Here is a 23,595-nt window from a genome sequence, read left to right as displayed (position 1 = left end):
TCTGTCTCCCCTGCTAAGCTCAAATGCCAGGCATCAGGCATGGTGTTGCAGAGCCCCGCGATCCCAGCTGAGCTCAGGAATACTGCTCCCAGGAGGCAGGATTTAGAGCTGTTGGCACGGTGACCACACCCTGCAACAATTTGTAGATGGAGAAACTTATGGCACTGCAAATTGCACCATGACCTAAGGCAGTGGCTCCGCTCCACAGGCATATCTGATTATTGGGCAGCACCGACGTTCCGCAAATAGCTCCCTGCTGAAATGCCGTTCCAGTTCACTGCACGGCTCCGCGCAGGGGCACCAGGGACAGCAAAGCAGTCTCAGAGGGAGTCTCCCAGGGCTGATGCTTAGCTGAGGGGACTGAGCTACAGGGCACACTGATGAAAAGGAAACGTGATGGGGGAACAACCAGACAGCGTACCAGAGCCTTCCCGGCCCTACACCGCTGCCCAAAGCCTCCCTCTTCGATTGCTCAGTAGCAGGGGGGAGCACACGCCTTTTGAATGCACTCTTCCCGAGACACACGGAACTAAAGCAGTGGTACTGTGACGTCCCTGCCACTAACATCCACCTCGTTCCTGCAGCAAGTCATCTCCCCTCTCTTCTTCTGCAGCATGGGAATGTTTTATTTAGGGAACTGCTAAATGATACAGCCTTGGGGACAAGACACTGAAAAACTGAGAGAGCAGAGGCAACTCCACTGAAGTGGGAGTTTAACCGGCTTCCCCAGCACAGTAAAAGCAGTAGAGATGGGGACGGTAGACAAAGATGGAGAATCTGTGGGCATCTGATCTTGGAAATGGTGGGACTGGCACTTACATGGGGGCACGATGTTCAAATAGTGCTGTAAGGACAGATTGTTTCACAGGCTCAGGACTATCCATATTTTTTATTGTTAGAAGCCTGGCAGCACATCCCCGCAATGAAGTGAGATAAGTGCACATCAGGGAGGGAAGGTGTTGTAACCAATGACAAGATCAGAGCAAAAGATAGGAGTGGGTGTAGCTGAAGTGTGATGATTCTTTCCCAAACCACAAGAGACTATAATTTCAATTATATATTTCTGGCCAAACCATACACCACAGTTTAACAAGCAACAGAACCCTCTAGGCTGTCACAGTGTGTGTAAAAATATTCTACTACTTGTCATATTTCAATTTCATATTAATCTTCAATCATTCTCACAGAACCTACCTCATAACTCAAAGGTAAAAGCTAGAGTGAAGAGAGAAAGATTACACCACCTTAGTGCTGCTCAGAAGCAATGGGGTTCACGTTGTGAATTGTGATATATTGTACATCTATTCACCAACAGGAGAGCCCTAAAACAAAAGAGCAACAATTTGTACAAAAGCTCTGAAACTCTCATGCCCTCAAGGGAGAGGTTAACCCAAACCTATTTTTTGGTAGTGTCTTTAATATCAGTCAGCATTCACACTCAGTAGCCTTTTGCATGTTCAAAACCCTGTGCAGACATGAGTTGATAAATCCTCAGAACTCTCTGGCAAAATGTGCTATTTCCAAGCATTTGCTCATTTCAGAGTCCAGTGAAGAATGAGCACTATGTCTGAATAAAAGATTATGGCAGTGTTTTTACTTGCCAGAATGATTCAGGGATATGCACAGGAGGCTGAAGCATGCTCAGTTGTGGGGGTTTCTGTAAGTGGCAAGAACACAGGAGCTAACTGAAAGCAGCTTTAACTCTTCATGAGCTGCTTCAGACTACAGTTTTTGCCAGTCCTATGCAGATACAAGAATGTATTTTTGTCCTTTATGTAAAGGGAAGTAAGCAGAATTTACAAGCATAAACAGGGAAACATGAAAAAGCCTGCTTATCAGAAGCCTTCACCACAGCACCATACTGAAAAAAGGCCCTACACTTGAAAGATAAAAGGCACCTATACTAAATAAATGCTGAAAGTCAAAAATAAATAAATAAATAAAAATTCTGCTAAATCCCTGGGCTTTTCAGAGGTGCTGATCATTTGCAACCTAGAGATAAGATCAGAATTCAGATGCCCATCACTTTTGGAACCACCCCCAAGACACCTCATCATACACAATTCAGATTCAGCATCAGCAAACACATTTCAAAAATAAGCCCAGATCTTTCTCAACAAATGAATTTTTACTCTTCTTCAAACTTTACCTAAGTGGATTATCTTGACATAAAAATGGATTAAATCCTACTGAAAATGATTGATCTGAAACAATGACCTTTCACTGCAGAACATAACACGAAAGACTTTGGGGATAAGACTAACGGAGTGCAGAGATAAAACATAATGCCTTTGCCAACATTTGCAAAAGTGGCCTCTTACTCTAGGTGCCCTACTTGAGCCTCTGCATAAGTGCTCACTTCCTCTGAAAACGAGGCCCTAAGCAAGTTGAGCCAGGCGTCCAGAAGAGACTTCCTGAAATTACTGGCCTTGAAGTTCGCTCTCCTGACATTTGTGGGCCTCGGATGAGCCCATTCAGTAACCCCGAGAGCAGGCAGGGGCTGTCAAGGGGGACGAGAGCGGGGAAATCTGCTGCTCATGTCATTAATCCTCATTAGTGCTGTAGTGGATTAGTTCAGAGAAGTCATTCACAGGCAGCTGCCACGCAGGTCCTTTGTGCTGCCACTTCTATACCACATTTGTAGCTCAGAACTGCTGACAAGCATCAGCTCAGTCTGACCTCACCAGGCTTTGGGCCCATCCACCAAAGTGCCAAGAGGAAAGCTGCCCGCTGGGACGGTGTCCTCACCTCTGAGGCAGCTGATTAACAGAACTTCTGAAAATGCTCCCAGATCTCCATCCCCTTTCTGTGACCAATTAGCACATGCGAGCACTGTTCTTTGGGCCCTTTTATGAATTTTGAAATTAAAAATATCTTTGTTATTTCTATCTAGGACAAGCTCCTTTCTTTGCTAGGGCATGCTATGTTGAGGAGGAGGAGGAATGACAACAGCAGGTACAGCACACTCAGTTCAGGGAAGGTCAGTCACATGCTCAGAGTACTTCTAATTACAGCTCCACAGAAAAACAACAAACACATCCAGAGCTTGTTACATATGGCAGAATAGGCAATCCGGATCATGATGGGGATGCAGATCACAACTAGGAAATAAGAACAAGGTAACACGCAAACCAAACAATTCAAATGATGGCACGGTGTAAATACAATGTGAAGAACCCCACTGTCCCTCAAAGGACCAACTCCACCCAGCCCCACAGGCAGAGGAGGCCAGATGCTAAGTGGCACCAGTGCTCAGCAGAGATTCCTTTGCCACATGGCTATACATCCAGCCTGTGCTTGCTGACAGGTGAGGAAGCAGCAGCCTACCTCTGAACTCTGCTCAGCTACCTGTAACTCTGGTTGGTCAGATTCTGTGAGATCACCTGCAGGTACACCTGGCAAATTCTCATCCAAATGCAACTAACTCCTCAAGTGTTCTGTGCCGATTCTGTACCCAGGTGGTATGTGGCAAAGATGCTGGTGGGCTAGAATACACTGTACTTCATCCACGTGGCTTTACATCTCTTAAAGAAATGCTTTTAATTTGCTGGATTTCACTTATCAAACTTTGATTCATCTAATATAAGTTTACAAAGAAATAATAAGTTATTTCATCTGGGAAATGACCTAGAAAATTCAGTTGTCCTCAAGAGAGCAACTGTGCCAAATCTGGAAATGAAACTCATTAAATGAAGTATGAGAAAAAGCTGTTATTCTGCTTCAGCTGCAAAGCCTGGCTCAGAGTTAAGTTTGGTGAGGACACTTGTTCTAGCACTCCTTAGGAATGGTGCTGGAGTGACACCTCTTTAAAATTACAGTCAAAACACCTGTATTCTTGAACTATTTAAAAACTTAAAAGGCCTAAGGACAGTGGTATTGTTAAGGCAGTAGAACAAAGGTCAGTTATCTCCAAACCCAAAATACCTGCATTCCCTAGCATGGGCCGTTTCTTTAGAAAACAAATTATTAAATTGAGACAGGCATCTAAAGTTTCTGTACAGGTGGAGAAATATTCATCTAATCTGCATCATCTTCCTGACAGACAACAGCACTACGTATTTGAAAGCAACTGAAAGCAGTTCATGAGAGCATCGCTCCTGTACTTGAATATATCAATCTTCAACAGCAGGGAAGCGTAAAACACAGGCTTTCATCCGCATGTATTCTAATATACGATTGACTAGCTCAGTCATAATAACGGCAGTGACATGCCCTGTCATTAGCGGGGAGAAACAAAGTACCTTATGCGGCACCTCACACAAAAGTCTGTCAGGATGCCGTGTGAGGGCTGCTCACAGGGGCTCCCTCAGCACGCCAGCCGCCTCGCTGCTTGGCGCACGGCCGCGCCTTAACTCTTTCTGCCACAGGCAAGCAGAGAAGCCGCAGCTCTCGCCCACCACAGCGCCAAGCCCTAGGGGACGGATTTTACTCAGCGTGGCTGGGATGGCGCCAGCACCTCCGGCCTGCCCTGACCAGCCTCGGCCCCGGCCCCAGCCCCCCCGGCCCCTCAGCCGGTGCGGCCCCGCTAGCTGCCCAACCCCTCCCGCCCCGCCCCTGCCGCCAACGGTCGCCGCGCGCCCGCTCCGCTGTTGCTATGGCTCGGCGGGAGGCGGCAGCCAATCAGGAGGCGGGGAGATAAATTTGTCGCTGTTGCTACGGCCGCGGCCGGCAGGGGGGCCTATGGGGAGGAAGCGGGAAGCCGGCCCGCGGCCGCCATGGCGGCGGGAGCAGCGCGGCGGGCTGAGGGCTCCTCAGCGAGACCCGGCTTGACGCAAGCGGCCGGGGAGCGGCGGCGGCGGAGCCGGGAGGCCCTGCTGCAGTGCAGGGGCGGGGTGGCGAGGAACAGAGCTTTAAAAGGGAGGCAGCCCAGCAGGGCTGGGAGGGCTGGGATAGCACAGCCCTCACGGGTTGAGGTCCCCCAGCGCAGTGACGGCGCCTTTCCGCCCCGCGTTCCAGCCCCGGTTCGCGCAAAGCCCCATTGTTTAAGGAGATAAAAGTGTGAACGTATATATAAGCATTCCCCTCACCAGTGTTCTGAGCACGAAGCATCCACCAAGAAAAGGGCATTTTAAGCCAGATCCAGAGAAATGAGCGCTAGAAGTATCAGGGTCACAGCCTGAGTGCTGGGGGGTTTAAGAAATACCGTGTGTGAATAATCACCTCATACGCTTACCTTGAAAATGAACCCTTGAGAAAGAGTCATTCATAACCTTTATTTGATAACTATTACAAACAGTTCTGGAGGCATCTACTTTGTTCATCTCAGGGCAGTAGATTTGACAAAGATTACCCCTTTCAAAATACCTTGCTATTTAAAAAATACCAGCAATAGTTACAGAAAGTACCCAAAAGGCTGCCCAATGACTTAGAGCAGAAATTTTAAACCTGCATCAAAAGCCTGCTTTGCTACTCATACACAATTCTGCTTTTTAGTCTGAAAGCGAAAGAAAAGGAACAGGACTCCTGATCTGTGAGCAGCACAAGGCAGTGAGTGCAACAGGAGGCCTCCAGGCTGGGTTAAACATGGAAAAACACCGGGCAAAAAGCAGAGTTGCGCACATACCCCAAGTGGGTTGCAGCTGGAACTGCCTAACCCTGTGGAGTAAGTAGCCTTCAGCCAAATACAGCGTTAGCCCCTGCTCAAAGATGCCTACTACAGTGTGCAGGAAACAGTTCGCACAACTCACACTGCGTTGCAGGGCGAATAGGATGCACTCACCTGCCTCTGCTGAGCGTCACACTGCTGCAGACCACCTGAAGGGTGACACAATTGCCTGTGCAGTTTCAGCCCATCCAGATCAGGACACTGAAACGGATCAAGAGGCTCCCACCCTCTCCATTTATCCACCTTTTGCTGGCAGTCAGATGCAGGCAGCGTTAGCTACCAATGCACTTGTATGCCCCCCTCCAGTCCTGCAACTCTAACACTGTAATTTCTGCCATGCTCCAGTCTGTCACCCACAGCACTACAGAGCATGGAACATTTCAAAGTGATGCCCAGCAGCACAACACAAGTGCAGAGATGAGGAACAGCAGTGTTTTACCAGCACTTAGCTGAGTCCTTATTTTCCATGCCTGAGATAACCTTTATCTCATATCCAGTATCCAACTGTTGGGCAATGTAACTAAGATTTTATTCCTTCTGAGTAGAGTTTCACATGCCTTCATGGTGTAATGAAGGACTCTCACCTGACCAGTGCTATAGGTAGAACTATGCAACTGCCACAGAATCAGTGACTTGATATTTTAACGTTTACAGAGCAGCTTCAGACTGCTCTAGTGAAAACCTACAATCCACAATGTACCTTTGGTTTCTTATATTCTTTGCAAAATTCTTCATAAAACTAAAACCAACTTCATAACTATTAGAAAAGGCCTTCATCCATCTACCTCATTCTTTCTGTTCCTCAACTCCATGTCAAACTCCTCATTCATTAAAAAAAAAAATGAGAGAAAAACAGGAAAGAATAGGGTGTTTCCTGGAGAAGTGCAGACCACATTGAGCATTGCTGTAGGCAGGTCACATTTGTCCCCCAGCTGAGAATTCAAAGAGTAGCCGTGCTGCCCAGAATGTATCATCGGTTAATGGGTCACCAACTGGATCCTCCAGCACCTGAAAGACACAGGAGAAGAATGAAAGCTTCACCACATATGACCTTTAATGACACATTTGCTCAGTGTGGAAGAGCTCTTTAGGGCAGATGTACAGTGGCACAAGACTGTGAGAGGGGAGGGAATGTCAGTAGTGAAAGCTGTGTGCATGAAGTGACAAAGTCTTCATCCCCCTCTAAGTTCAGGTGGAGTAATCCATCTGCACAGGGCACGAGGGGGTAAAAATGGCAAGCACAATCTCTGTGCAATTCGACCCTTCATAATTCAGAGAAAAGCAACTGCCTTCCTTCTGCCCAAGACATTGGCTTCTATAAAAGCAAGTAAACAACGGAGGGCAAAACCAGGATGAACTAATTAAGAAGGGAATGATCACCTGGACAAGGGAGTTCTATTCATGAAGGGAAAGGAACATCTCCAAAATCGGTTAACTGGTTTTTGTTGTTGTTTTGTTTTACTCTCCTTTTAATTTTGATGGGATATATGACCCACAAAGAACAAATTGAAAGTCATGTGTGGTACAGGGAGTGTACAGCTGTGGTTCAGACATGGGAACCAAATATCCGCATATCCCTGTGACAAGCCCAGGGAAAGGTGATCCTGTAAGAAGCAGAGCACCCAGGAAGCCTGTGGAATGTTGTAAAAACATTTACCCATTCAAGCTCTTCCTTTTCCTACAGCACATATTAAAATTTGCAAAAAAAAATTGCTCTTCTGAATTCCTGAACTGAATAGCTATTACAAAGATTTGAAGATGTTGCCTTCTGACATCTGCAGGCATCACATGGTATCTTGTTCCCCATACCATATTGCACCTAGTGTCATGTTTCTATGCAATCACAAAATCAGTGCCTAAATCCAAAATATCAAGAGGAAAACACTAGCTACAGAGACTGCATACTCTGAAAATCTTAGAAAAGGCTCATTCATTATTAATGCCCAAAGCTTTCCTACTCATCTGGCTCCCATTATGGCTGGTAAAAAGGCCACTTTCCAAGATACGGATCTTTATATTGATGCTTTCAAAGGCTCAAAAGAGGTTCTGTTACTGCCCTGAGAGCTGCAGCCGCTTCCCATAATGAGGCCAGCAGATATGGTCTCCTGCTTTTCAAAATCTCTTTCAAAAAGGTTTTCTCCAGCAGCTGACATTGCAAGAGAAACAGAAATGGATGCTAACTTGTTGGTAGACCAATAGATTTGAAGCCAAAAAATAAACTTAACGAATAGCTTAAGCTACAGTTTAGATAAGGCTTTCTTGAGTCCTATTTTTAAGTAACAGTTAATTCATAGATGTGCTCCCATTCCCTTGAAAGCAGAACATTTCTAGTTTCTATTCTCTGCTGCCTTAAAAGCACCAAAAGAAGGCATACAGTTTGAATCCTGATCATGGAAGGGAAGTTGCTTCTTCTATCATTTCCTATAACAACACTGCTCTGTACACTACTCTCAGCCATCTCAGAGAGTAGTGTACAAAATCTCTTTTCCTCAGTAGTAACACAAACTCAGAAGTTTAAATTACATTAAATATTTTAACAGGTTTCAGAGAGCTGAGTCTAATTCTGCAAAACCTCTCAGAAGGGAAGGACCCACAAGAAACCATCTTCCCATCTTCTGCTTTTCACAGTGCTAGGTGAATCCTCCGTTGCTCAAAATTTAAATGATACTTTGGATCTACACAGGTTGATTTGGCCATCATTGCAATGACGTGTTTAGTAAAATCAAGGTCTGATAAGCAATTCAAGTGGCAAAACCAAAAAAAATCATCTTCTCCTAGCATCCCAGCATCTGCTGGATGGTACTCAGAGAATGCCAAGCTTACTGATTCCAAAGATATGCTTAGATCGTGTACGTTTCATACGATATATGATGTGAGATTTCACATCTCCTGTGAGAATGCTACAGCAGGAAGGTGTGTGTGGCTGAGCTCTCTTCTCTGAACATTAGGTGCGTTCTCTTACCTGGCCTTGTCCCATGGCTTGGCTTTCTTCCATGTGGGGTGCAGAAACAGGTGGGCACTGAGGCTTGCCAGCCACAGTCTGATGGGAACTGGAAGAAAATATGATTATTTACAAATGCATTTGTATCTATGCCCTACTTACTGCAGTCTGGCAGCAGGACAAGAGGGGCTGCTGACAAGACTATTCATTGAAAAGATAATGAGTTCTGTTGACTACAAACCTGTGTCATTTCTTCAAATTGTCACAGACTGAAAAAACAGATTGTGCAATGAGAGGACTAGCCTGACCAGGAGCAGTATACAGGACTGACAGCTCCATTTGCAACTTGCCTTATGCCCCTAGAACATTCTCCATAAACAAAGAGATGTCTACCAAAATGTCTCTCTCCTGGAACATATTTTAAAACCAGAGGTCCTCAGAGTCAAAACATACAAAGGTGGCTTTAGACGTAGCCACAACATTAGCTATAATTCTACTACAGATTTTCAAGGCCATCAGCCGACAGTCTGGGGACATGGCTTCCCCATCCACACCTCTCCAGGGGCTCTGCCAACGTCTGAAAAGAGTCTGCAGGCACTGGGCCAAGTAGGAGACACTGGGTACTCGATGATGGGATGCCCTTTGTCACCAACTCTGTATCTGTACTCCAACAACACTGCCCATACCACAGCCAGGAATACCCCAGGGTATGAATAGCCATACAAGCCCAGACCAAAGGAATCAGCTAATAGAACTTTGGTAAAAAGTACAAGGAACAGGGTTGTTTCTTGTCAAGTTGCCCTTCCTTGGGATCCCCTCCAGGTTTCAGCGATCAGTCTCGGGATTCCTCTGCTGGAGGCTGCATTCATGCAGTTACATTTATTAATGACAAACAGACTCAGCCCCTACCCCCACAAATTCCTCTCATCCTTTTTCATTGCCCACTTACACTTTCACATGCACAACACCCTTAGCAACAAATTCTGTGATTTAATTATGCAACATGCCAAAAAGTAGCCTCCTTTTGCACATTTGAAACTTGCTGCCTGCCAGCGTCATGCATTTGGGGTTATCTGGGGTGTGAGCCTAATGGCAGGAGGATTCCTACTGTACTGAGCTGTCATTCCAAAATGCAGGAAGAATTGGTAAGCTGCAACGAACGTCTCAGCACTGGTATTTTCTAAATCAATAAGCTGGCTCATAAACGCAGTCTGTCTTGCTCTACAGAGTTCAGTGTGCTTTGTCTGCTTGAAATGTGAGGCACAGGAGAGCCATATTCTGCATGAACCATTAGCCGGGCTACATTCCACCTGTTCCAACCAGAAGAATGAAGAGGATAAAACAACACTATCTGTAGAGGCAAGCATCTGTTTGGTGCCCCACCGGGCCCTCCAGTTCACTAGCTGGATCACACTCTCCTGTCAGGCAGCAGGAGCAGATGGAGACAGTCAGCTCCCAGCCTGGCTCCCCCTCACACTCCCACCTCACAGCCCTGCGGAGTGTGAGAGGTTTGGATACAGCCCAAGTGCGTAGGACCAACTGGAAAAAGCCCATAAAAGAAATAAACTGAAATTGGTCTAATAAGCTTTCAGGGCAAGTCCTTTCCAGATGAGCACCTTTAAAACGAGACATGCAGATCAAGGTTCCTTCGGCTGACTTGCAGCTCTACCCTGGCACTTACAAAGCAGACCAACACAGGCACTGGCGAGGCAGCGACTGTCATAGTCGAAGTCCACTCCAGATGGGTGACCCTGAATAAATAATTTCCTTCTGTCTGCTTTACTTTTATCACCAAAGCAGGGATAGTTTCACTGCCCTGTCTTTCCAGGATAACACCACTCATCTGCCTCACAGATTAAGCTGTTGGCTCCTTCTTAAGTCCCTAGATGAGTGATGCTCATTGCAACATTACTGCTAAAGATGACTCGGGTGACACAATACTCCTCTCTAATCCAATAAGTCTGTTAGAGGGCACTGCCTGATAACAGAGGTGATCCTCAGTCATTGCCCATCATTGCGCAGTGATCTCACCCAAGACTTCCCGCCCAAGGTCTGCTGGCTCTCTAGAGAGAAACTGCAAAAAGGTCCGGGTGAGGTTGCAGCCTAAGCCTCACTCACTCCTGAAAAGATTTAAGTTCCATAGCGTGAATGGTATTTTGGGGAGTTCAAGGTTCTGAGGGGAGATGGACCAGGCCACTAAACTAAGTAGGGCCTACAGAGTTCAAATAACTGTATCCTCACCAGAAAGTGTCGATGAAGCAGCAAGTCCTGCCCCTGCCAGGAACATGATAAAGGGTGTATGGATTCCTGGCACAACTGACATACCCAACAAGGAGACATTCACCATAGATTTCTTCTAGTGGTGGAACATACTTTAAAAATAAACATGAGCTCACTCTAGAGTCAGAACATGCAATTTTACATCCAGCCAAAATATTGCCAGCAATTCCTCACTCATCTTTCATAATCCTTAGCCACAGTTTAAAACTGCAAATCCCAAAACACAGGCTGAGGTGGGCTCACAATACCTCGACCTGGGTTCACCCCAGCAATTCCGAGAAGGGAGTCTGACATGAATGTGAACAACTGTAGGCACCAAGCCAACTGGGAAACAGAGGTAAAAGGCAGAAATGTTTATAGCAGGGAACTAACTGGGAGGCAAAAAAAAAAAAAAAATCTACTGATCTCTATCTCCAGTGAATCACTGCCTTCCCTTGTTGCTTTGACAAGCCACAAAGCCTCTCCCTGCCTCTGCTTCCTCATACGTAAAGCTGGAATAAAACTGCTTTTTCTGCCTACCTCTTTGACACATTATTGACAGTGTCACACTAGCACAAATGCTGGACCGGGTCAAGCAGAAGGGTTACAAAATGGTACTACTACTCCTGATCTGTCTTGTAGATCACCAGATTAAAGGAACTTTATAATCTCTGTTTTGCAGTGTTTATTTTTATGTAACATTATGGAAGTTGTGTAACACATGGAAGATGGCACGGATTTTTGTTGTTTTGCGTTCTGTGAATTTATCTCAAGTCCCAGAGAAAACCTGCTGTCTGAAACATTTGGTACAGGTGGAAAACAAAAAGGCAGAACAGTGCCTGTCTTTCTGTCTTCCAATTCGGAAAGCTTGCGCTACGGAATAATCTTGTCATGAGGTTATGAAGCTACAAAAAACTATTTTAGGATTAAGTACAGGCCCTACCAACCCAGCCTGCAGGGTCAGCTCTCACAGAGATCAGTGTAAGTTATGATTTTCTGCCAAAAAGAAAGACAGACAAATGGCTTAGATGCCAAACCTGCTTTTAAGAGAGGGGTTCGTGATGCTGGCCCTGAATCGCCTTTGTACTAACTACACTGTAAAACACAAATACATTTATGCAGCATCTCCCATTTCCAACACAGAGATAAAAATATCTTCAGAATCTGATGAGGACGAGCGTAGAGTCAGGCCCCTGGAACGAGATGCATTACCACACTGTCTGCAGCCCTCTTCAATAGGGGAATCAGGACAAGGCTAGATTCACAACATCATTGTTAGTCCTGCCTTTGAGAAGCCCTGTGCTTTCCACTCCTTTACCTGTGGGGAAGAATAGTCTCCAGGGTCCCTAGCTGTCCTTCTCTAAAGGTGAAGCTTTCAACCTCTAAATCTGACTGCCGAATGATTCTTCCTGAACTGGCCTCAATAAAACCACCTTGAGGGACTCTGCTCAAGGGAGCTCTGATACCTGCTGAAATAAACGTTCGTATTAAAGACAATTACAGATAACATGACCTCAACCTCTGACCCAGCTAGTCCCCCCCTCTTTGCTGCGCGTTCACCAGAGGTTGTGCAAGTAACAGTCACAGCACCTTCCATTCTGTAGACCTGTAGCAAAAGCAGGTGTTAAGTATCCTATCAAGGCTATTCTGAAAAACAAGGACAAGAAAAGAGATGGTGGGAACGCTGAACAAGACAGGATAGGAAGCAAACAGAGGGAGAGAGAAAAAGCAGGAAGAAAGGCAAGTGAGAAAGCGTTGCTGAAGATGAGCACCATGCTTCCAGCATCTGCTCAGGCAATCAGCACTTGCCTCTGAAGAATTGTCAGGGGTTTAAAAACCCAGAACCCTGCTAACTGGCAAGGTGAGCAGACAGCAGCTGAATGGACTCCTCCAATGGAAAAGCTAAAAGAAAGTGCTTTTCCACCTTGCTGGAAAAGCACTATCTTAAGGAGGAGTTACAGTCTTAGCAAGATAGTAGGCAAGAATGTCCGGTTCAACACCTTAAATCAACAGGTTTTCTATGCTATTATGGGAGCTGAAGATAAGCCCTGCTCCCACTTGTCATGACATGGGAAAGCCATGTAATTGAACAAGCATGTTTCCAACAAAGGGAAGAGAAGCTTGAAAAACTCTTAAGGGCCATAATCTGGGTTCATTTTTACTAACCTTCCATATTTGGGGTCCACATGGAGCCAGAGACTCCTGTGGTGCTGGAAGGGGCCTGCCACGTGGCCAGACGTTCACCTGGGAAGATAAGGGACCCACAAGAGCACACAACAAAGTTATCCAGCTGGGGGCCAGCATCAGTACTGCTTGCTGCTTCTCTGGGCTGCAGGACAGCAGAGTTAAAGCAGGTTCCTGGTTCCAGCACAGCCTCACTGAAAAAAGCTACGGGTTGTTCAGTGACATGAGTCATCAACGCCTTGCTTGTCCTTGCTTCACACAGTGCACTGCTCTGAATAAAGCTGTAGTGATGGAGGAAACAAATTAGCCAGACATATTGCTTTTCAAAGAGAGGAGACACCCCAGCTCAACCTTTGATTCCTGCCCTTGGCAGGTGGGAGATTAACTACAAGATGCTCCACCTGCCTGAAACTGGGCATGGACCATTCCCATCAAGACTCCCCAAATAACGTCCCCTGAGAACTGAAATGGAAGTCAGTTCCACGACCAAGTTTAAGGGATGCTTCATCTCTGAACTGTTATTGTAAAGACTTTTTCATACATCACCTGGATTCCAGCATCTTTAAATACATTCCTTCTGGAGACTTATCCAAATCTGTAGCTGACTGCTCCCACCCTGGGTCACAGGGCATGAGGTTTATCCCTGTCTGCTCAGAGCTGATGCCTACATAAGATCCACCTGAAAAACACAGGCCAGGCAGGCAAAGGAACACTAACAGTTACTCCAAAAAGCAATTAAATAACAGTCGAATTTGTGAAATGCAGCAAGGCCCTCTTTTTCCCCATGACTGAAGTTTGGTCAAGCTTCTGTGAAGGGGCACAGAAATACGGGGTTTTACAGGAGTGAACTGGAGCTCAGAGTGACCTATCTGTATTGTAATAATCCCCTTCATGTTCTGGGGAAAAGCTTATGAGCTATTATTGTGTTCCTTTAAGCCATCGGTGTTTGTTGGCTTTGAAAGGCACTCTGCATCCAATCCAACATTGAGAAGGCTACAAGACAGACAGAAGCAATGTGAAAAAGGCCAGGCAGGCAGAAGGCAAGGTGCTGTGGCTGTGATGCACTGGATCCCTGCTATATGTAGAAAAAAGCAGGTGTCAACATCATTACATGAACACACCGGCATCTCTTTCATCCTCTTCAACAGACAGTAGTAAATGCTGCTAACAGTGGTGATCGTTGAGATCAAAGACAAAACAGCAAGTTGTGAATTATTGCTAGTCAGTCACTAAAAGAAAGATGTGACTGATACACAGAGCGCAATCATTTTGGTCCCAAATCAATCTGCAAATTCACATCCTGATCCCAGAGGCTGAGATCTAAACCTACTGCCTGACATGTATTTGTTTTCATTTGGTGCCCCTTCTGAGAACAGCATATCTTTTCACCTGCCCTTGCGCAAGCCTTGTCAAAGCTTACTCCTCCTACAGTGACAGCCTCGAGCCAAGCGATGAGGCACTCCACTGAAGCAGAGTTCTCCAGTGGCCACTTGATCCCTCAGCATATAGATGCTGTTTCTGCAGAAGGAATATCCTTCTCTTCCTGAAGAAGTTTAAAATTGTTTTTCAGCTTTCTGGACCACATCCCAAGCCCATTAGGAAGAGACAAACCTGCAGTTTGTGGAGTGTAGGATCCTCTATCCTGCTGCTCCTTTGCATGGTGTGTCAAGGTCCCCTCAGGGCACAAGTAGTTAAGCTTTTCCTCACGATGGATACGGGATTTTTGACGTCGTCGATAATTTGCAAACCAGTTATAGACCTGAGCTGGCTGCAGGTTCATGTTCTGAGCCAATCTCTCCTGCAAACCCAGGTGGGGGGGGGGGGGATCAAAAAAAAAAAAAAAGAGTAAACCACATCCAAATAATCAGGCCTTTCCCTTCAGTTCCAAAGACAGCCAGACAAATGAGCTTTCAAACACACCGGAGACATTTGTTCTCTAGGTCTCCAATAAGTCTATGTGGATGCCATTAAGGAGGCTGATTTATAAACTCAAAAGAGTTGCTGGAAAACAGATTTCACCCTGCTCTCCTAGACAATCTGTTTGTTAAAGGAAACCATTTACTGTTATTTTATATTGCTATATTTAAACACGCAACATACTGCAAAAACCTCAGCAAAGTATGCTCTTTCCACAGAATGACAGCTTCACATCACTTGCACGACACTAATGGCATCAACATTAATGCATTTACCACATTAAGTAGTTTTCACAAACCCTGAGCAGCATAAACATCTGCAACACATTCACAGAAATAAATTCTGCTGTATTAAACTACTTGTTAAATAATGAGATGACATAAATGAAGAATGTATTGGGAAATTAACATACAAATTATTATTATAACCTGTGCTATTAAGTCCCAGAAGGTCAATCTCATTATGCTCCCAACTCAAATCTACATTTTTTTTAATGAAAATTTGGAAGTTGTTGCTGCTTTGTGAAAAGGGTATGAAATAAACCATCTTCACATTGCAGAACAATTCACCAGGTCATCCTGCATCATGTAAGAAGGGTATTGGAATAACTGAGCACCACAGGAGCAGACTTTAAAGGCTTAAGCTTTTACCTTGCAAAATAGTAACAAACAAGGGTTACTAAATAAATTCACATGTCACAGGTCACTTTCATTATATATCTACCTTTCCTGAACAGGGACAGATTACTGCATACATCAACACTGCCTTTTTTTTTCCCGTCCTCAAATTCTATGAGTTTAATGTGATAAATCAGTACAAATATACTGGCGAGCAAAATGCAATTGCATATAGGCTACAACCCAGTCAAATCAGAACTACATATCACTATAATATAGCCCTTCTGAGTGATGGTTATTTCCCTGCCTATGTTCAGTCACTACAAGATTAGACCTGCTAAAAAGCCCAGCAAAGAACTTATTTACCCTAATCTTTTTGTCCAAGGCAAGCAAAGTTACTTAGGGTTAACTTAATTTGTTATTTTTAATTTTTATTATTACTATTTTTTTGAAGGAAACCTTTAGGGAAAGATCAAATATGGGGAATTCCAGCCCCACTGGGCTTCTGAAAACAGATCTAGAATGAAACCAGCTATAGATCCCTGATCACAGAACACTGTTTTTCTGTGACAAGGACACTTGACTGGAAGAAGCATATCCTTACCCGTTGTTTCTTATTTGGATTTGTTGTCACCTCTGCAGCAAATTTGTACAGTTGCTGGCGTACTTCATCTGAATAGTTTCGATTTTTCAAGCCCTCAGGACAAAGGGAAATAGGTGGAGGATTCCTGTGCACAAGAGAGAGGAAAATAAGGATTCCTGTACATACAAGAAAACAGGATCAGGAAGGACCCCAAAAGATTCATTCATATTCAAGGGAAATATTCTTACATTGCCCCACGAGGTCAAAACCCCAAGAAAAAACCAACTCCCAGATGCAGTCATTTTGAGATGTGCAGCCTCTGAATCTCTACCCCCTACACATAAATATTACAGCAGAGAAGAAAAAACTGCTTTCTCCCATGGCATGGTACCTCTTCCTGCAACGAAATTTCTGCAGTGGTGTCAGAAAATCTCTGTGGTGTTTCTCCATAACCCTACGATAGTGAATCTCATGCCAAAGTTGCACCAGCTCCTCCTTCTCTTCTGCCCTGCAACACTAAATCGGAATGGTATGTTATAAGCCTCTATCACAGTAGTCAGAACAAAATCCTGCTTTCACAAACTACAACCAACTGCACGATAACCCAGTTACCTTTTTCCTCTCGACTGTTTAATAGTAACTGCCTGTAGCAGAGGCCTTACCCTGGGTTTCAGGTCAACCCATCCACACACATCACCTTCCTCTACTGGACACCAGCTGGAAATGCTCCACACACTGCAGATTGGGAACTTCTGTTCTAAACCTAACAACTCTAAACCCTATTTTTCTGACACTGCTTTTTGTTTCCATGAAGCAAGGAAGAACACATCCCTACCTCCAGGAGCTTGCAGGCTGTGTCATGCTGCCCGCTACGGATGTGAACAAACACACAAGCTCGGACAACGTGGATGTTAGTGAGAAAATGCATCTTTTGTTTGCATCGCATCATGGCTCCAACCAGCTTCTCCAGATTAGGGGATGAGCTCTGGAGGTCCTGGCAAAGCTGTCCTGCTAGCTCCAGCAGCTTGGTGGGTGGGGGATCCTTGTGTTTGTTTCTGCTTAACATGGCCATGAACCGCTTCATCCTGATGTCCTGCTAGAAGCCTTTTCTATGCAATGCAGAAAATTGTGGTTAGATAAAAACTATTATCTCTTATTTTTAGCTCCTATGGTATGCATTAAAAAATAAAAAAATAAAAACAATAAAAACAAAACCCTCTCGGAGGCCAGCGCAGGAGGGCTGTAGGAAGCCAGACTCTAGGCTGCTCCTGCTCAGCTCTTACTTGTGGTGCACCCTGGGGTGCTGGGAGTGTTGACAGCTCTCCACTGCCCCCAGGTCCCTGCTCTAATCCCCATCCTCAAATTGGGCACCCCCCTCCAAGCTTCGACAGGGAACACTGAGACTGCTACAGCTGAAGCCCGGAGCCATTCTGGGGAAACAAAGCAGGGTGTTCTCCAAAACAAGGCCAGGCATTACAGCACAGCCTAACTCGGACCATCGGGGCTGCTTTTGCCCCGTTTTCCTTGGGGAAAGGAGACCAGTACGATGCCCCCGTGCCCCCATCCTCCGGGCCAGGGGGGAAAAGTTGTTAAATACCTGCGAGCTTAAGGAGCAGGGCGAGGAGCAGGGACACCCCTGCGCCCTCCCGAGGTGGTGGGGAGCGAGTGGCGGCCCCTGCCTCCCGCTGCAAGGCACCGGGCCCCGGGCCCGGCCTGTAGGTAGCGGAGGAGCCTCCCCTGCTGTCAGCCTCCCCTCCGCCGGCAGCCTCCCCGTGCAGGCAGGGGGAGGCTCACCTGGGGCCGGCCTCCCGCAGGCGGGGAGAGCCTCCAGGACCCCGCTGACCTCGAGGGCCCCAGGCACGGTCTCCCCCTCCACTTCCCTCTCTCCCCCAGCACTCGCTTTGACAAAGCCACGGCTGCCCGCACAGCTACGTGCTCATAGCGAAGTGGGGGTAGAATAGAGGGCAGCAAGATATTTTTATAGGAGGGTTTCTTTTTTTTTTTTTCCCCCTTTTTTTTTTTTTTTCCTCAAGCTGTTAATGGGGATCAGACATGCCCGGATAATTTTCACACACTTAAAGGAACTAAAAGAGGAATGCAACTCAAACCCATCTTTTCTAGGTGGGTCCCATCTAATAACAGATGAGTCATTCCGTGAGATGAGCCAAAACTGAAGCAGCCATGATTTTCCTTGAATCAGGTCTGAACAGCAGTGTGAATGTGCCAGCCCTCTGCTGACTCTGCTACAGTGAGCACACAGCCAGGAGCACTGCCAGCAGCAGCAACCGCTGTGCAGCAGGAATGAACCACCACCCACACACCGTGCTGCCAGCCGCAGGTCCCAAAGCCAACCCAAATCCACATTTCAGTATCTGGCTCCATGGGACGTATGCTACCTTTCTCTGTAAAGACAAAGACTGCGTACTTGACTGCAGGCATCTGCATTTCGCTGCATATAGACATCTTAAAAAAAAACAGAATCCCCCTTTTCCTCCCCTCAGTTGCCTGTGAATCCTCCTTTGGCTCGGATGCCAGCCTAGCAGGATAGTAACCGGCTCCTTGCTCCTGCTGCGTGACACCGTTCTACATCCTGTGCTGGAGAGGACGAAGTCCCACCACCGGACTCTGAGCATTTCGTTATCATGCAGGACTTAAGAAGCAGTATTTCCTTTTGGTGATGTTCTCCTTTACACCCCAGTTCTGTCCTGCTGTCTGGAGTTACAACAAAACATCAGGTCACTTGGTTTTCTGTACTTTTACTTATTTACATGTATGAAATTTAACAGGCATCTCTTCACATTTTATCATACATATTCACACAACCAGGTACACCTCAAAAGGGAAAGATAAAGGCTGCCGTCGGGCATGGCAGATGCCAAGAGCACCCGTCATTTCCAATGATGACAAGCTGCTACCACCACACAGTGCTGAATGTAACTGCCCTTGCAAACCATTTGCACTCTCCTTTCTCTAACCGAAGTTTTGGCAATCAAGGACAGGAGCTACTTGATACCAAGCTGAGGTCAAGTGATAGGTACTGGCAAGCCAAGAGCTCAGGTTCTTTTTCCAAGGGCCTAACCAAATTCTGTTGAATATCAACAGCAATATTGATCAGGTCCCACTGGAGCCTCAAAATGAATCCAACAGAGAGGCTCTTTTCCAGTCATTCTCCCCCTCTATTTCCTTGCCACAAGGTAAAGCTTCTAGCTGTCTCCTTAAGAGATACAACCCTATTTCATGGAGCACTAGCGTGCATCTTATCTAGGCAGTCAGTCCAGAACAACACAAGCCGGCTATCTTTGTTCCAGCAAAAATCTGTAAAGTCTTTCAGCAACCGATCAGCAAATTTCTCATCCCCAGTGGCACTAGACCGCCACGTTTTCGTCAGCATGGTGTTGTAAGCCCAGTTGTAGCCAATGCGCTCTTCACAAAACATGTTCTGGTTGGTGGAGCTAGTGGAGTTGCGCCGGCGTCGCTGCTGCCCACAAGAAAATTTCCGCTTTGAATATGGCAGCTGCAGAAACACCGTCCCTGGAGGAAACAGACAGGACTTTAGCCTTAGGCAGACCTGAGTCCCTATAACTGGTAGCTGATGCTACATTCTGAAAAGGAAAATGGATTGAGTTCCCTGCCATTGCCTTTTAGCAAGATAAAATGGAATACATTTTTCCTTTCACATGCTATTTCTTCCCGCAAATTACAGCGCTGGGAGAGAGCACTTAGTCTTGCCTTTCTCTTGGTAGAAGGGAACGAAGCAAAGGGGTAGGCTCTAATCTATCTTTCTAACCTTACATCAATTTCCATTCTCTCCTGTAATCTTCCAGATGCTCTTTTCTCATCATTGCCTTCATGTCTCAGCAACACCTCTGAATGTAGTTAGTTATTTTAATGTAATACGCTATGCATGTAGTTTAGTTAAAAGTGCTGACAGATCACCAACATTTATGAAGAAAAATACCATGAGCAAGTGGATCCTAAATACTTTATCCATTTCCCACACAGTGCATACAGGTAGAGAGGCATCTACAGCTGACCTTAAGCTCAAGAGCACAGCACTGACTTCTCCCATTCCCTTTCCCTACTAGCTGCTAGATGCTGGATGCACATTTGTTTATACTGCACTTGGAATAAACTCTGACTTATTATTTCTCCATCTCCTGGAAATAAAAAGTTTCAGAGACACCATAAGGCAAGATTTCAAACCAGTGCCATTCATTAGCAGCAACACTTTGTGCTTTTCATTCCATCTTGCCAGTTTTCTGGTTTGTGTTGGCTGATACAGCTACTTGTCTTCTGACTAGGGACGTAATGAGGACAAACGTCACTGACAGAACATAAAGTGCATGTAAAATGGTTCTTTTGTTTATAACAGCCTCCACCTCACTCCCAGTGCCTGCCAAGTATTGCTCACCTGTGACATGAATATACTGGGGCTTGTTCTCAGCTGGAAAGTTGAATGCAGAAGCCGAATATTTATCTTGCACAAATCCGAATCTGAAGAAATAAACACCAAGGGAATAAAAAAAAATAAAATAAAGAGAGCCACTCCAGCTATAATTCCTTCAGCCCAAGGCAGGGGCACAAAAGAAAGTTTTACACCATTCCCCCTCTTGAGGGCAAGGGGGAAGGAAGAGAGCTGAGCCTCTCCAAACGTTCTCTGCCTCTGCTAGGTACAATGTGAAAACTTGTAACTCCACACTGTCCTAACAGGTGTCAGAAACAAGAGCCTGTAGCTCAGTTTGGGAGGGCATTGAGCAGTCTCTGGCAAAAATGAAGCAGCTGCAGACAAATAAGGGAAGAGCAATAGTCAGGAAAGATGTTCCTTGGATATATCTCAAACTGTAAGATCATTTTGTTCACTCTGGAAAACATTACATACAGAGCTTTGAGCAGCTCACCTGACACTTCTTTGCTATTTGGAGAATATTTCTTCCTCTCCTGCTTTCTAAGCTAATGAATCCATATTCCCAAAATAAACACTGTTACAAAATGCAGTCTCTCTATCATGAAAAAGACCCCGGTAGCAACACTGTGAAACAAACTGGTAGTTCAAGCACAGTGGGTTAAGGCTAGACAGTGTTGAAAGCTTGCCATAATTCCTTCTTCGCTGTGCTCAACCTTCTATGTATAGCTCGTATCCCAGTCTTTTGTCAGTCATGGGGCATCATCTAGTTCAAGACTATGTTAAATACACATGAAGGAAATAACTGTCCTTACTCACAGAGAAATCTATTTGCAGTCTATCTGCTTCTAACTTAGAAGAACAGGGCACTTTTCAAAGCCAATGTCCTCCATAAGACTAGAGACGGTTTGCTGGTGACAGGCTGAAACTCTATATACCTGTCCCCTGTACCCAACAGGGGCACTTCCAGACATTCTAGTTATATTTTAATCCAATAACTGGCAAGCAGAGTGCAGAGAGGTAGACTGTACAGAGCCCAGGTGACCCAGGAGTGACAGTTCAGCGTCACTCCTGGTCCTCATCCTATCTTATCCATGGAGAGAGGAACCTTTCAGTCATTCTGCTCCATACATACCTGTATGCTATTGCTTCCTGGAGGAGGTGCATACGGTCCCAGTATGTCTCTGGTTCAAAGCCTGAAGCAAAAAGGTAACAGTTACCTAGCAAATCCACTTTCTTTCTTTCTTTTTCAAAACCTCAGTTTTCTTCAGAACACCTTTGTGCACTTTGTATTTGCTAGCAATTTTTTAGTTTGACTGTCTTCTGCTAGCTGTCCCTTGAATGCCTGCTTATTAGAGATATGTCTTGTATATATCAATAGCAGATTCATCCCTGAAATTAGCTTTTGTATCTCTAGAGATGAAGGAAAGGAACTTAATGGGAGTTCCATGGGAGGGGGCAAAGAAGGCAAGTGGGGTGCTGTGCATCACCACATAGTGCACTGAAAATGCTTCAGTGAGGCTACAGTGACCTCACATCACATGGATTTGTCACTGCTTTTCATTGTTGTTTTGTTTTACATTTATACCTGAACATTAGGTTATGAAAATAAAGAATTAAAGGAAGGGTTAATGAAAATGAATAAAATGATCTTAACTTTTTTTAAAGCATCCTTTTACTGGTTGTTTCTTCTCACAGCGCTCTCTGATCTTTGAGCTCCCACCTGAGACTTACCACAACAGCATCACGCAGAAGGGCGAGGTCACATTGCAGAAAAGGAGATTGCAGTTTCTAGCTCAATCTCATGTGCAAACACCCTTACCACGAATGTAGCCATAGCAACAGTAAAGAGGATGGCAGTTGTGAAAGCCTAATCTCACCGAGGAGAATAAACAAATGCAGGGTACAAATGCAGAGCAGCTCTAGCCAGTATCTACCAGCAAAACGCACTTTCACAGTACAACATCGCATCAAACAGAACAACTACTTGATACAGGCTACGGAAGGGTATGCAACATTATGGCAACAATGACCACTGGGGAGGCAACCTTCCCTGTGCCTTCCAACTTCTTGCTGCCAACTTCATACACTGTTACATGCTGATTAGCCTGCCCCTAGCAGCTTCCTTTGAGTACCACCTTCCTGAGAATGGCTGTTAAAACCTAACAACAGGCCCTTCCTCCAGCTCAGGCATGTCTGGTAAAGGAGGTTCTTCATGTCAGATATCTGCCAGGAGAGACCTACTTGCAGGAAAGCATATCAAGGGGTAAACCAAAGAAACAAATATTTCTTACCATCAAACAAATGCTCACTACCCTCCTTCAACAAGCAGCTAACATTGAGTGGGATGAACAACTGAGCTCGAAGTGGGTCTCCATACAAGTAACTGGGCAATGCAAATGGGCCTTCCAAGACTGGGACTAGCAAGAAACCACAGGATGTGGCTTTACGATGCCAGCCCTGAACCTGAGAAAAAGATTCAAACAGTGAATCATACAACATATGTCAAACTGAAGAAGGGCACTTATGTGCATAGGAGCAACTCATTCCCCAAGAATAGATCAGACATGCTCAATTCTCCACAGGCTCAGCTTGCTTTGCATGGCAGACACACAGGCGTCCTTGTAAGCAAAGCAGTACAAGCACAAGACATCAGGCTTTCCTTTTTTAAGTGCCACATCAATCAGAAAGCGCTTTAAAATAGGACATTTTTCAGGAACTGATTCAGCCTACTTATCATCAGTGGCCAAGCACTGCTGCTTTACTGGAACAGTGCAATAGATTTTAAATAAAAGCAGAAACAACCTCCCAGTGCTATTTGGCTGGGTAGGGTAAAACCTGGCATTAAATAGTTTGAGTTTTACAGAAGATAAAAAAGGAAAAACAAAAACAACTAAAAATGAAACAAAAAGGTGACACAAACTGCTTGCATTTTCAATTCACAATGTTTTCAGGAAGCCAAAAAAAAAAGCTAAAAGGCATTGCTGAACAGGAGAACATATTGCCTGGAAAAGCCCTGTCATAAAAGCAATTCCACTGAATTTCAAATTGTTTAGGTTTGGGGTGAGAAGGAATGTGGTGCAAAAC

General features: G+C 45.3%; 2 protein-coding genes across 19 annotated transcripts in view; both read right to left on the bottom strand.

Moving 5' to 3' along the window:
• Positions 1 to 4,673: 4,673 nt before the first annotated feature.
• On the bottom strand, positions 4,674 to 18,818 carry ANHX (anomalous homeobox). 3 transcript variants are annotated; one of them, XM_040576994.1, is made up of 9 exons: positions 17,704 to 18,818; positions 16,942 to 17,215; positions 16,498 to 16,622; positions 16,128 to 16,251; positions 14,601 to 14,787; positions 13,536 to 13,668; positions 12,972 to 13,270; positions 8,568 to 8,655; positions 4,674 to 6,613 (listed from the first exon to the last, which is right to left on the bottom strand). In XM_040576994.1, the coding sequence occupies exons 2-9, from the start codon at positions 17,188 to 17,190 to the stop codon at positions 6,583 to 6,585; spliced, it is 1,236 nt and encodes a 411-aa protein (XP_040432928.1). In that variant the 5' UTR covers positions 17,191 to 17,215; positions 17,704 to 18,818; the 3' UTR covers positions 4,674 to 6,582. The 3 variants fall into 3 exon arrangements, with proteins under 3 accessions (XP_040432928.1, XP_040432930.1, XP_040432929.1); XM_040576996.1 differs by having other exon boundaries at positions 18,503 to 18,818; XM_040576995.1 differs by lacking the exon at positions 17,704 to 18,818 and having other exon boundaries at positions 16,942 to 17,620.
• A 28-nt stretch (positions 18,819 to 18,846) lies between these two features.
• The window catches only part of DEPDC5 (DEP domain containing 5, GATOR1 subcomplex subunit), a 47,022-nt gene continuing 42,273 nt past the window's right edge, over positions 18,847 to 23,595 (bottom strand). For 15 of the 16 annotated variants that reach the window (XM_040576943.1, XM_040576941.1, XM_040576950.1 and 12 more), the window contains 4 exons: positions 22,803 to 22,974; positions 21,644 to 21,704; positions 20,518 to 20,600; positions 18,847 to 19,637 (listed from right to left, as the gene is read on the bottom strand). In XM_040576943.1, the coding sequence (XP_040432877.1) occupies positions 19,342 to 19,637; positions 20,518 to 20,600; positions 21,644 to 21,704; positions 22,803 to 22,974 (612 nt within the window). In that variant the 3' untranslated portion in view covers positions 18,847 to 19,341. Of the gene's footprint in view, positions 19,638 to 19,893; positions 19,971 to 20,517; positions 20,601 to 21,643; positions 21,705 to 22,802; positions 22,975 to 23,595 lie in introns of all 16 variants that reach the window. The other variant, XR_005825072.1, reaches the window with a different exon arrangement.

The sequence above is a fragment of the Cygnus olor genome, chromosome 17 (assembly GCF_009769625.2).
Source record: "Cygnus olor isolate bCygOlo1 chromosome 17, bCygOlo1.pri.v2, whole genome shotgun sequence".
NCBI lineage: Eukaryota > Metazoa > Chordata > Aves > Anseriformes > Anatidae > Cygnus > Cygnus olor.
This window is presented reverse-complemented; position numbering and strand designations above follow the sequence as displayed.

Bases quoted from the DNA above. Each gene is read 5' to 3' on its own strand.
- ANHX (XM_040576994.1), bottom strand. From the start codon at position 17,190: ATGAAGCGGTTCATGGCCATGTTAAGCAGAAACAAACACAAGGATCCC. The intron at 13,271-13,535 runs GTGATGTATGAA...CCATCACTACAG, and splicing joins TTAAAGATGCTGGAATCCAG to CTTTATTCAGAGCAGTGCAC. The intron at 6,614-8,567 runs GTAAGAGAACGC...TGTGTCTTTCAG, and splicing joins AAGCCATGGGACAAGGCCAG to GTGCTGGAGGATCCAGTTGG.